At 41.2% G+C, this 14667-nt stretch overlaps 1 protein-coding gene across 4 annotated transcripts in view; it reads right to left on the bottom strand.

The window, feature by feature from the left end:
• The window catches only part of ALG9 (ALG9 alpha-1,2-mannosyltransferase), a 128548-nt gene that overhangs the window by 27349 nt on the left and 86532 nt on the right, over nucleotides 1-14667 (bottom strand). For all 4 annotated transcript variants that reach the window (XM_027847348.1, XM_027847349.1, XM_027847351.1 and 1 more), the window contains one exon: nucleotides 3091-3221. In XM_027847348.1, the coding sequence (XP_027703149.1) occupies nucleotides 3091-3221 (131 nt within the window). The remainder of the gene's footprint in view (nucleotides 1-3090; nucleotides 3222-14667) is intronic.

Raw genomic sequence — 14667 nt, 5'->3', positions numbered from 1 at the left:
ATAAATAAATTGTCATGACAACATGTAGAATCCAGGATTGTAGTCTTTTGTTGTTTTATAAATAAATTGTCATGACAACATGTAGAATCCAGGATTGTAGTCTTTTGTTGTTTTATAAGTCAGGTCAATGCATGCCATCTAATACCAAGCAGAAAAAATGCAAAGAAAACCAGTACAGAGAACAGACAAGCTAAGCCATTTGGGGAACACGTAGGCATCTTGGGCCAATGATTTGCACCTCGTCCAACAGGTTTCTCCTTTTGAACTTACTATGTGTTCACTGAATCTTTGCCCTTACTGCAATATACAGGAAACAAAATGTTTCCATAAATTGTACTGCTTTTCAATGACCTTCTCTGCCCTTCTATTCATCCAAACAAACAAGGCAGACCAGATAGACCAGGAACCCCACACATGCAAATGGTGTAGGGTGTGTGGTCAGAGGCTTCTTCAGAAACTACAAGAATCTTCTAATATTATAGATAGGAAATGCAAATAGATATGTTTATGGCATTATTCTATGCAGTAGGCGGCAGCTCACTTTGGGTCAACTTACGGCAAAAGCTCTTTGTGGTGGAGGTTAATAGGAGATACAACTCAGCTTGGGGAAGAAATCCATAAGATTTATATTATATTCCCAATATAAAATGAAGCCTGAAATACATTCCTAAGGGAACTGGGGGAAAGAAATCCAGGGTCTCTTAGTTCTAAAGGTTTGGCGTGGACATAGGTCCAGTTTCATTCCTACTGTCTGCTCACTCCTCAGGGAAGCATTAAGTAGCATCTCTGAGAAAGGGCACGCAGCTTCCAGGGCTTCCCAGATATGTTCCCTTCAGTACCATCATCCATGAGGAATAAGAGCGGACCATACAGAGACCTGACAAAGCAGCACTCAATCACATTACAAGTGTATGTCAGCCCTGTGCTAAGCAGGAATTTGGTGAAGAGGCAACCTACACAAACCATTCTTTATTCTGAAGGCTTTAAGATCTCCAGTGACAAATGCACAAGTGTTCCATTCCTTCCCTCGTCCTGTGGCTCTCTACAGAGAAGCACTACCTGCTGGGCTGTTTTGCCATCAATGGAAAAAATAAATGTACCTCATTTCAAACTTCAAAGGTGATCTATATAGCTCATATATGGAAAGGAGCAAGACATCCCCCAACGATACTTCCTAGCCTCATTCACTGTTCAAGATCTTTTTGCTTTGGCCCTGGCACTAATCAGCACACTGTCCTGCAATAAGTCTCTCCTTATTACAGCACAGATTGTGGCTGCAGTCCAGGTCCTGCTGCCACATCAGCACAAGAGGATGGGCCAGGCCTGGGGCCTCAGGCAACTTTAGTTTCCTCAATTCTAAAATGAGAACATGACACTGGACAAACTTAGGGTGCCACGTAGAGTAGTTTAACCCACCACCCAAAAGAAAACAAAGTAAACAGAGCTTCTGTGAGATCTGGGTCTTACCACTATTAGGTATATGGGGGAGAAGTGCAGCATAAATTTCCTCTACATGGAAAAGGCTGCCTAGGACATTGTTCCACTGGGATAAGTCACGTAGACACTTGCCTCATTTGCCCCAGGAAGACAGGGGGTTTGTAGGATTGTGATGTGGTTCAGGATTCCTAATTTGGGAATCAACCCCAAACTTCCACCACATAGCCCATACTCTACCACACATTTCTACGTCTAAGGCTATCTAAGAAGGAAAGTCTATGAGAAACAGCAAGGTAAATAGAGAGTCAGGACAGACCTGGGTTTGAATCCCACATTTAACACTTACTAGCTATGTGTAAAAGGCTGGCTCTCTAAGCCTCAGTTTTTTCACCTGGAAAATTGAGATAACAACAGTACATACTTTAGATATTGCTTTGAGGATCAATGAGATTGTATGTGTATGTATATGTATGTCTCTCTGTGTATGTGTATATGTATATATATATATGCATATATGTGATTATGAGGAAGTCACATTATATTTCAGTGTCCCCACAAATCACTCTAAGATTATACATTATAGCTAGCAATCTTCTTTGGTAGAAAGAGTCCTCACAATGGGAGTCCCGAAATTTAAAAAAAAAAATTTTAACCTGAACCAAAATAAAAGAAACAAATGGGGGGGGAGTATTAACTAGTTGACTGGATATCCTTTGGCAAATGAATGCTCTTTTCTTCCTCTATTTTGCTGATGGTAAACCATACTTCCCATTTCATTGATCAGAAAAAGGAAGCCTTCATTTATATTTCCAAAGCTAAAGAAAAGGGATTAGATAAAGATGAGAAGAGATAACTGGACACACCATATCAGAATAGGTTAAACATCAGGGCCAGAAATGTGAGTCAAGGACTGAAGACAAGGAGAACCTGGGCTTGAATTTTAAACCCAGTAGTCTAACCAGGGCTTCTTAAACTTTTTCCACTCTTGACCCCTTTTTGTGTTTCAGCAGTGTTTGTTGGCACTGCATGGTGTGACAGCATGTGCCTTGCAAAGTGCGCATGCTTTGTGTTCAGAACCAAGGCTGCAGTGAAGTCGTGTGATACAACATGGGCAAGCACTGCCAGAAACACCTCACATTCATTATGCGCTTGACTTTTAATTAATTTTTGGTCATTGTGAGTTCAGAAACCTTTTACTGTTGTCTAAATTTTCACACTCCCATATGGGGTCATGACTCACAATTTAAGAAGCACTGGTCTAAGCTAGTTATCTAAAATGTAGGCTACAACACCTGTGGGGAGCCACAAAACCCTTTCAGGAGGACAATAATTGGTAAAATTACTGGACATTTTTAGCATAATTTTTGAATACATACATCCAATTTTTTCAACAGTCAACAGTGGATTTATGACACAAATGAGCTGTATGAAATTATTAATTTTATAATGAACAAGCTTGGCCCTGAATAAGATATGAAAAAACATACCTTTCTCACTTTCTTGCAAAGGGAAAGGATGTCTACGAATATGGAACATAGAATGTAATAGTAGACTCAACAGATATATTCGTTTTCCAGAACTGATATTTCCTTTATTTTTTTTTTTTTAAACCCCTGGTAAACACTTGCCTCCTTGATGGTTAAAGTCACGTACCTGGAAGTATCAAGGAATGGTTTGTAAGCAAGGATGGTCCATTCTTCTCTGTTGGATGAATACCTTGGCTCCCGGGGGGTTTCTGCTACTGTACCTAAATCCACTAAATAATGGCATTTGCTGATGTCAACCTGGAATACAGACAAGATACAATTCTTCAACAAGACTATAAAAGGCATATATTATCACCTGAAATCTCAGAGATTTTGGGGCAGCTAGGTGGTGCAGTGGATAGAGCACCGGCCCTAGATTCAGGAGGACCTGAGTTCAAATCCGGCCTTAGACACATAACACTTACTAGCTGTGTGACCTTGGGCAAGTCACTTAACTGCATTGCCTAGCCACCCCCCTAAAAAAAAATCTCAGAGACTTCCAAAGGGTCTCAAGAATTAGAAATCATCCATGACCTCCATAGTAACCCACTGACACAAAGATCACAAGTGTTCCCTCAACCACATGTACTTGTGTTGGATTATAATGGTTTCGAAAGTGGGGGAAGATATGTTAACCCAGTTAAATATTCAGGCATATTCAGCACTGGGAGACCTGTGGCTTAGCGTACCTCTGGAAATGACTACAAGTGCAGAGGACTCCTAGCTACCACACAAATGTTACAATGCTTAGAATTATCATAAGTCAATGTGCCAACCCCAGGAAACACATCAGCGCACTGTCACTTTCAATTCATCACATCTTATAAGCACTAAGAGGAGCAAAGCGGAAGAATAACGACTAAACACACTCCTAACTTTGCTGACTGAGTCACAGCAGCTACCTGAATCAATTAGACAACACAGTTCACAGGTGTGTGCACTGCAAACACCACATGGCTTTTATTTCATAAAATGAGTAGAGCTCAGTGAAACAATATCACTGCTATCGCAGCACATATCCTGGGACAGGTAAAGGAAACAGTGGCCCAAAACACTCATAATAAGCATTGGTCAATCACCAGTGCTCATGGAAGAATATGAATCCAATTGAATTCCACATTTCTTTTAAAATCCTGTGGGGACTGTTATTTTCACAAAACTCATCAATTTAGAAGAGGCTGCTCCAAAAGCTCTATGACTCTCAGGGGAAAGAAGAAGGGAATAGGTGTTTATTATGTGCCAGGCACCATGCTAAGCACTTCACAAATATTATCTCATTTGGTCCTCACAACAAATCTGGGAGGTAGGTGCTAGTCTCATTTTACAGTTAGGAAACTGAGGTTAACAGAGGTTAAATGATTGACCTAGGGTCACACAGGTTTACAGGTACAGCTAGTCAAATCTGAACTCAGGTCTTCCTGACTACAGGTTCAGGTCTATTCTCTGCACCAGGTATCTACCTCTAAAAGGTAGAATGGAAACAGAGAGTTGGGAAACTACTATCCCTGGTCCAGATAGCTTCAGGAGGAACTGTAAAGCCAGCAGTGTCTCACTGAGCCATGCAAAGAGGGAAAATCGTAAGAACGGTGCTTTCCTGAGTTCAAACTAGATGTCTCTCTAAAGTTTAAAGAAGAAGCCCCCCTGGACTGTCAACTTGGATTTAGGTGAAGATCATTAGGAAAAGTGGATGGAGAGCTTGACTTTCTCTGGCCTACCAGTGAACTCTGTTTTCCCCATCCTCTTTCCCCTTTCCCTCTAGCTCACAGCAATGTTCTCATTCTCTCACAGCATTATTTATATGTAAATAGGGCTTCAGTCTCACATCTGTCTCTACATATGGGCTATTCCTCCAGGGGAGAGAAAGCACGCTGAGAATTGACGTCAGAACCAATTCCACTCCGCAGAACTCTCTAAAAATGATCCTTTGCATAAACACTCCCGGCAGCAGTTTTTATTGTCTGAACACCCACTCCACGGCTCCCATGCATTTCACAAACATGAAATGAGTTCAGAAAAACTTCCCAAGAACCAAGTCTGTGCAATCAGATAGAACCAGCAAGAGGTAGGGACATCGTGCGTTGCTGCTTCCCTACTCCTGGGGGTGCCTCTGAAATGCCAGGCTGACATATCTGCCCTTGGCTCCAGCCCACATTCCTTAGATCACAGTCTGTGAGTTTTCTATTTGACCATGACAGTTGCCCTACCACAGTGACTTGCAATGCTGCAATATTCTAACCACTCCAAGTCCTCAAGCCATTTGGGTTGACAGTAGCTATTTAAGATGACAAAACAGATCATCTGGGCTTGGCATAATCAAATCAATCAGTCAATGGCTATTTACTGAGTGTTGCCCACATGTCTTTCAAGAGAGTAAGGCAGGGGCAGCTAGGTGGTGCAGTGAATAGAGTACCAGCCCTGAAGTCAGGAGGACCTGAGTTCAAATATGGCCTCAGACCAAACACTTGACACTTACTAGCTGTGTGACCCCGGGTGATCAAATCATTTAACCCCAACTGCCTAAAAATTAAAAAAAAAAAAAAGAGAGAGAGAGAGTAAGGCACTGTGGAGGATACAGAGGAAGGAAACGTAAGGCATGGTTTCTATAAAGAAAAATAATAAGGCATGGTTTCTGATCTCAAGGGACTAACAGTTATGCTGTAGAAGGAAAATGAACAAATTAAAACAGAATAATTAATTGTTATACTATGTGGTAATAAGTATAAATGCAACATAATTACAAAAACTCAAAGTTCACTAGAAAAATAGAGAGCATTTAGTCTAATGCCTTTGTTTTACAGATGAGGCTAAGAGAGGAAAAGCAAAGGCCCAAGTTCCATAAGAAGTAGGAATTCCCTAGCCAGTTCTCAGAGCTACATCATATTGCCTCTCCTAGTGGTTTAAAGCTCAACTCAAAAGCCTCTTTCATTAAGCCATTTCTCTAAACCTGTTCCTCTATCTCTTTCCTCACCTATGATCTCATATAGCACTTTGTTTTGCACCTCTATAATGAACATATTATTGTGTATTAGTTGCCTGTGTAAATAGTGTGACTCCTAGCTCCATGAAGGAAGATACACTGTGTGCCCAGCTAGACTCTATCTCCTCCTAAGACCTAGTTTATTGCTTTGCATAAGGCAAGTAAGTGCTTATCAATTATTTTTTAAGTGAACAGAGTGTTGGAAAAAGTTTCATTGGAGAAAATGGAAGTATTCTAAGATGAAGCAATAGAAGAAGGAGATTCTAGGTGAAAATATAGCATGTCTAAAAGCAGAGGTGGAAAGGGCATGGTATACATCTATAGGTGGGTGAAGTGACGAAATCTAACAGAAATGAAAGGTACAGATTGTGAGTAGGGGAAAACAAGATCAAATAGGTGAAGTGAGGATAGATGATGGAAAGGCTTAAACACCAGGAAGAGGGACTGAACTTGAGCAATCAATCAATCACCAAGCATTTATTAGGTACCTACTAGACTCCAGGCACTATGCTATATGCTAGAGCTAGAAAGACAAAAGGAAAATAGTCCCTACCTTTCAGGGACTTAAATTCTATTACAGAAGACAACATGAACATATAAAGGTATATGCAAGACACACAACCAGGGCTCCCCAATGCTAGCGTCCTCCCTTCTAAGGTGACCTAGTACGTACTTTGCATATGTAATGGGCCATCTTGGGTATGTATCTTGTATCCCCATTACACATACAAAGTAGATATAAAGCAACCTTGGAGGGGAAATAATTAGTGATGAGGAATACCAGGAGAGCCTCCAGTGAAGATGGGAACTTAGCAAACTAAGAGGCAGAGATGAGGAGGGAGAACATTCCAGGGGTGGCAAGCAGCAGGAGAAAATGCATCAGAAACGGGAGACGAGGTGTCATATGAGGAACAGCAAGTCGGCCAACACAGCCAGATCATAAGACGCATGGAGGAGAGTAAAGCGTAAAGAGACTGGAAAGGGGGGAAGGGGCCGGGCAGGAAGAACTTTAAATGCCAAGCAGAGGAGTTAGTATTTGGTCTTGGAGATCCTAAGGAATCAAAAGAGTTTATAGTGAGTAATGCAGTAAAATGGCTAGACCTGTATTTTAGAAAAAAATCACTTCAACAGCAAGTGAAAGACAGATTGGAGAAATGAAACACCTAATATAGGAAGGCAGACCAATGAGGCTTCTACTGCCATGGTCCAAAAGCAAGATGATGAGGTGCGGAACTAGTGTAGTGGTTGTGTGCTCAGAGCTAAGGGGATGTGCAGCAGAGATGTTATATAGAAAGAAATGATAGGATTTGACAAAAACTGTGGTATATAGAGTGAGAGCAAAGAGCAGAGGAAGACACCAAATCTGCAAAGCTAGGTGACTGGAAGAACCATTGTGTCCTCAACAGCGATAGAGAAGCCGAGTCAAATGCTGCAGAGAGGTAAAGAAAGATGAAGGTAAAGAAAAGGCCATTAGCTTTGGTAAATGCAATAACAATATACAATCGATTCTTATTTTTTAAAATTTTTTTTTAGTGAGGCAATCGGGGTTAAGTGACTTGCCCAAGGTCACACAGCTAGTACATGTCAAGTGTTTGGTCTGGGGCTGGATTTGGACTCAGGTCCTCCTGACTTTAGGGCCGGTGCTCTATCCACTGCACCACCTAGCTGCCCTTATACAATCAATTCTTAAGCATATCAGTCAGTCAATAAACATTTATTAAGTGCCTACTACAAAAGTCAGACATTTTGCTAAGTGCTGGAGATAGAAAAAGAGGCAAAAGACAGATCCTGCCCTCAAAGAGTTCGCAATCTAATGGGGCAGATGAGAAAACAAATATGTAGGAAAAAAGCTAAATACAGGGAAAATAGGAAATAATTAAGAGGGAAGGCACTCCAATTAAAAGGGGTTAGGAAAAGTTCCTGTAGAAGATGGGATTTTACTTGGGACTAGAAGGGAGTCACAGAAGCCAGGAGGCTGAGATGGGGAGGGCGAGCGTTCCAGGCATGGGGGACAGCCAGAGAAAATGCCAAAAGCCAAGAGACGGCATGTTTTATTTCAGTAACAGCCAGGAGGCTAGTGCCATTAGGCTGAAGAGGAAATGCAGGAAATAAGATGTAAGAAGTCTGGAAGGGGTGGGTGGGAGGAGAGAGATAGATTATGAAGGACTCTGAAAACCAGAGGATTTTATTGAAAACCAGAGGATTTTATATTTGCTCTTGGAGAGGACCGGGAGCCCCTGGAGTTTAAGTGGTAACAGGGGGAGGTATAGCATGGTTGGACTTGTGCTTTAGGAAAATCACTTTGGTGGCTAAATGGCAGCTAGATTGGCATGTGGAGAGACTTGAGGCAAACTGACGCACCAGCAGGTTATTGTAATAGTCCAAGCACGAAGTGATGAGGACCTGTACCAGGGTGATGGCAGTGTCTGAAGAGAGAAGACGGTATTTGAGAGATGTGACAAAGGTGAAATCAACAGACCTTGGCAACAGATTAGATGTGGAGACTGAGAGACAGTGCGGAATTAAGGCTGACACCTGTGTTTTAAGCCTGTGGCACTGGGAAAATGAAGAAAGAGAAAAGGCCAATGGATTTGCCAATTAAGAGAACATTAGTAACTTTGGAGAAAGGAATTTTGGTGAAATAAGGTTGGAAGCCAGATTGTTAAGAAGAGAGTGTGAAGAGAGAAAAGTGGAGGCACCTATCATAGACAGCTTTTTCAAGGAGTTCAGTCACAAGGGGCAGAAGAGATAAAGGATGGTAGGTTGGTGAGGATGGAAGGATCAAGTGAAGGTTTTTTTTTTAAGGATAGAGGAAGACATGGGCATGTTTGTAGGCAGTAGGGAACCAGCCAGTTGACAAGGAAAAACTGAAGATAAGTGATAGAGTAGAAATGACAGAGGTGGCAATCCATTGGAGGACATGAGATGGAATGGGATTGCTTTTTCAAGTGGAAGGGTAAGCCTTGGTAAGAAATAAGGCTACATCTTTATGTGAGAAAGGAGTGAAGGAGGAGATAGTGGCAGAAAGTATCTGAGTGATAGGAGATGAAGAAGAAGGGGAGAAGAGGGAGCTCAAGGCAAATGGCCCCAATTTTTTGAATAAAATATGAGGTAACGTTCTCAGTATGAGAGACTAGGAGGGCAAAGAAGGAGCCATGGGATGTTTGAGGAGGGATAGAAAGGTTGGAAGAGCTGCTGTGAGGAGTGAGATAGCTGATAAGGGAGGTATAGAAGGATTGCCTATCAGCAGTGAAGGCCCAATTGAGACTGTATAACATAAATTTGTAGTGGACTCAGTCAGAACAGTTGTGTGTTTTTCTCCACCAACATTCAGTAGCATGCGTGTAGGAGTGAAGGTGATGGATGATGGAAATGACACAAGGCTAAGGATCGGTATAGTGCAATCAGTAACACAAGGGGGCCAGGGACTCAAGAGAAGAGGACAGTATAGAGTTAAACTGGTTCACCAAGAGGTCAATATGGGAAAAAGAGGAGAGAGTGGCTAGTGCAGGAGAGCTGGCCGAGGAGAGAACTGAGGGTTCTAAGGACTGGAGGTCATGGTAAGGACAAAGAGTTGGAAATGGTGTCACAGATGGAGATACAGAACAAATGTCACAGAAACACTGAGTAGACTAGGAACTGAAAAAAGACTTAAGGGACATAGGCATAAAAGCTGAACTAATAGAGAGCTCCCAAATCAGGCTAACAGTACTGTGGGACTACAAGGACAACACTAGTAACCTGACTTTTGTGTCACCACTCTCCTGATCCTGTCAGCCCAGCTGCCTGAGCTAGAGGCCTCTGTTACTAAGAAGAAAAGGATACGGATTCACATCAAGGCATCAATCAGATGGAACAACAATGACGCAAGCGGAGGTAAAAATAGATGCTTGATGAGGGGCAACGCAGAGTTCAGGGAAGAGCATACTGAAATCATCTCTGTATACAAAAGAGATCTCACCTCCCACGGAGCACTATAAATTTTTCTGCATACATAGTACAGAACTCATTAAGGTCGGGGTGAGGGCGAGAAGGAAGAGGGCACAGGGGAGCTAAGAGATTAACCACAACGAACTGTCCTATACATAATGACCAAAACAAATAATAGGATCCCAACTGGAAACTCTGAGGCTGACAGATACTAGAAATGGTGCCCCTAGCTGAACGTGTTTGGGTTTTTTTTTTTAAGGCAATTAGGGTTGAGTGACTTGCCCGGGGTCACACAGCTAGTAAGTGTCAAGTGTTTGGTCTGAGGCCATATTTGAACTCAGGTTCTCCTGACTTCAGGGCCAGTGCTCTATCCACTGTGCCACCTAGCTGCCCCCTAAACGTTATTTACTCATAACTGATATTATAACTCCCTGGAATATATACTAAATACTTAAAAATGTTTTAATCATCTTACTCAACAGAATTCATCAATGACTGATTTTGAAAGATAATTTAATACTTAAAAATTAAACAGCATTTGGAGTATGTTTTTTTTTATTTCCAAGGTACCCAACTAAGTGATTCACTACCTTTCAATATCTCCCTGACAGCTAGAGCAATGAGGTACAGAGGTTTCCTATAGCACTGTCTTTATAACTGACACATACAACATGGAACAACTTAAAATCCTGAGCTTTTGGACATTATGAACACCTGTCATAATTCTCTTCTAAAACCCATGGTATTTCTCCCATTATATCACATAATGCCAATCAAGTAATTACAGCAAATTCTATAACAAATATCTTCATATGACTAAAAGATTTCTAAAACCCAGGCAAGTATCCAGTTATTTTATTTTTTTAATGTTTTATTAGCACTCCTTTAAAAAATAACACCGTCACTTCCCAAAGACTCCTCCCTGATTCTGACCTCATAGAAACGTCCTGCGTAACAAATAAGATCACTCAAATGAACCTGGTTAACATATTGGCCATAAGTGAAAACACACATCTCATTCTGTACCTATGGTCTGTCCCTGCTTATCAAGAGCTGGAAGGCATGCCTTATCATCAGTCCTCTGATATTAGGATTGGTCACCAAACTGATCAGAGTTCTACAGTCAACCTTTTTTCCTTTATATTATTATGGTTACTGTGTATATCGTTCTCTTGATTCTCTTTATTTCACTCTGCATCAGTTCAAACAAATGTTCCCCAGTTTCTCTGAATTCTTCATATTTGCCATTTCTTACAACATAATAATACTACATTGTATTATCAATATATGTTTAGCTGTTCCCCACTCATGAGGTACTCACTTTCCTTCAGTCTCTGTGACTGCAAAAAAATGCTTCTATATTCTTGTGTAAGGAAGGATATTCTACCTCTCCATCTCAATGTATTTACAGGAAAATATAATAACAATAAGAAAAGGAGTTACCTCCCCACCTCAATTGATGCAGCTGTGGAATCAACCAAGCAACATTTTGTGATGACATAATTTCATCAAAAATGTAAAGAAGGTGTTAAAGAATCTTCCTGAACAAATGTGAAAGAATTATATGCTTGATAGACATTGGAATAAAGGCAAAAATATCTCTGAGAAAATCAGTCATGCCCCAGCCCTGTATGTATAAAACAGCAATTTAGCTCAGGAGTTCATCAGTCCAGTGATAGAGGATTCCAATGTGGGAGCTGAAGACTTGATGCTCAAGTTCCAAGCCAGAGCCATAAGTGGAGTATAGGTCCTTGGAAGAGAACATTTACCTTTCCCTACAAATAGTGGCTATGTTATCTGAGATACTAGACCAGTAACAGACAGAAGCAGAGAGACACAACAAGGACAGGTGTGGATAAGGAGAAATGGTCACTTGAAGGAGGAGGAAGCTTCAAGGAACATGACCCCTCATCCTTGAGAAGAGCATTAGCTATGGACTGAAGAAAGAAGCAGCACAGCAACCTGCACAGAAGGGAACTGCACCCAAGGAGATCTATATGAGGACTCTAGGGAAAGAAAGAAAGAAGGAAAGAAAAAAGAAAGAAAGGAAGATAGATTGCCACATGTATACTCTACTCTGCATATGTGCCCTACTACCATTGTGCTCTCAGTTTGTTTACTTTTGCCAGAGGTTGTATGTCTTTGTGGAACAGTTCACCCCAGACACTGTTCTTATTGTACCATCTTAGCAAATGCCTTAGCTGAGATCTATATTAAATCTATCCACTGATTGTTTACTGTAAATGGAAAGCACACCATTGAGGGCTTACAAGTCACAATAGCAGGACAAAAGAATAGTCATGCCTCTGGAGATTCAACCCACAAGCTGGGTTATACAAGTGGCGGGGAAATCCAGAAAGGGGTGTTACACTTGTATACATGGGATCGTTCCATCTGTCTTTGACCTTGGGGCATATGTATTGCTGGGTCAAAGGGTATAGCGTTTAGTGACTTGTTTAGTATAATTCTAAATTGTTTTCCAGAATAGTTGGCCAAATTCACAACTCCACTAACACTACATTTATATACCTGTCTTCCCACAGTCCTTTGAACATTTAATATTTTCATGTTTTGTTACCTTTTTCAAATGTACATTTTTTAAAAGCAATGTTATTTATATCTATGATATAATTGTTGTAGGGAACTCCCAGAGAGGAAACTCCCTCAGCCACTGTGGACCCATAATTACTCTGCAGCTTACAGTCCTAGAGAGCTGCCTAGGACACTAAGGGGCTGGGTGATTTGCCCAGTGTCACAGAACTATTATGCCTCAAAAGGAGGACACGAACTCAGGCATTCCTGACTTCAAAGTCTATTCTCTATCTTTTATATCATGCTTACTCTCAAGTGAAGCAACATGTGGCACAAATTTGGCATTCCCTTGGAATTCACTGTAATACTAAACCATGAGATAAACCTATATGGCCTCTTCTCTTGCACCTGGACCATTAGAAGACAGAGCTCTTTGCGGGACTAATTTTTTTGCCTCTCTTTGTATCCCCAGCACTTAGCATAGTACTTGACACGTAGTAGGTGCTTAATAAATGCTGGTTGACTGAAGACTCTGATGCGAGTGCTTTCAATTTATGTTGCCTGGAACCAGGCCAACACACCACTTCCTGGCCATCACCAAACCATGCCTCAATGTCTCTGTTTTCTAATTCTAGCTCCTTTACATGTATTATTTTCCCCTATTAGAATTTAAACTCCTTGAGGGCAGGGACCATCTTCCTTGTTTGTACTTTTATCCTTAGCATAGTGCTTGGCACATGGAGGCATTTAATAGCTGCTTTTGCCATTCATTCATTAATTTCATTCATTCATTCATTTACAGAAGGGAAAACCAAAATACATGATAATGTTTTGCCTTGGTTCCAGGGAACTGATGATGAAACATGCTTCCCTCCCTTTAGAGGCCAGAGATTGTGGATACAATCTATACAATGAGGTCACTGTTTTGATCGACTCAGTCAATTATTAAGTGCTCAGTATGCGACAGGCACGGTGCCTGGGAACGGAAAGAAAAGCAAAAAACACTGTCCCTGTTCTCAAGGAGCTCTCATTCTACTGGGGGAGAAAACCCACAAACAACTATGCATACACAAGATAGATACAGGGTAAATGAGTGGTAGGGAGTGCCTTCCCTCCTTCTCAGGGGGAAGACACCAGCACTGGGGAGAAAGGGAGACAGAGGGAGGAGACCTGGAAAGGCTTCTGGCAGAAGGTGAGGGGGAGGGAATAAGCATTTATGTAGCACCTAATATATGCCAGGCACTAGGATAAGTGCTTTACAAATATTATCGCATTTGTTCTTCATAACAACCCTGCTAAGTAGGTTTTATTATTATCCCCATTTACAGTGGAGAAAACACAGGCATATAGATGTTAAGTGACTTGCCCTGGGTCACACAGTTAGTAAGTGTCTGAGGCCAGATTTGAATTCAGGTCTTCTTGATTCTAGGATTCAACCTAGTTGGCAAGATTTGAACTGAATCTTCAAGGAAGCCAGAAGGTGGGGGGAAGGAGGGAAAGCATTTCAGAAATAGGGGTCAGCTAGTTAAATGGCATAAAACCAGAGGGTCAAGTATCATGAGAGAGGTACAGCAAGAAGGCCAGTGATGCTAGATCGGAGTACATAGGTAGGAGTAAAGTGTAAAAAAAAAACTGGAAAGGAAAATGTTGTGAAGGGTTTTTAAAGAGAAGATTCTATATCCTGGAGGAAACAAGGTACCAAAGGAATTGTGTGTGTGTGTGTGTACATGCACGCGCATGCATGCACGCACATATGTAGGGTAGGGGTGGGGGTGGTATAAATATGATCAGACCTGTACTTAAGGAAGATCATTTTGGTTGTGAAGTAGAGGCTGGCTTGGAGGAAAGAGAGACTTGAAGCAGGGAAACTTGTTTTTCTTTGTTGTGTAGGAAGGTTCTATACAACATGGGAGTTTTTTGGGAGGTGACAGTACTGCGTTTAAAAAAAATCAACAAAACATTTTTTAAAAATAAAGAATGTGACAACTAAGTGATTTCCCTATGGCTAGATATGGAATTAAACTCAGCTAATTCTGGTTCTCAAGACTGTTCAGCACTATACCTCTCTCTAGACATGGGAGATTTTAGAACTCAAAGAGTACAAAAAAAGTACAAGATCATCACATTTAGGTGCAAATAGAAATTTTAGGTGGATATAACTAGTAGTACTCTCACATTTTCCATTTATTCTCAATTCATGGATTTGATAGGATAGAAATACGTGTGTGTGTGTGTGTGTGTGTGTGTGTGTGTGTGTGTGTGTGT

The sequence above is a fragment of the Vombatus ursinus genome, unplaced genomic scaffold, assembly GCF_900497805.2.
Source record: "Vombatus ursinus unplaced genomic scaffold, bare-nosed wombat genome assembly UNPS02015398.1, whole genome shotgun sequence".
Lineage (NCBI taxonomy): Eukaryota > Metazoa > Chordata > Mammalia > Diprotodontia > Vombatidae > Vombatus > Vombatus ursinus.
Note: the sequence above shows the minus strand (reverse complement) of the source record. Positions and strands in the feature narration are given on the sequence as shown.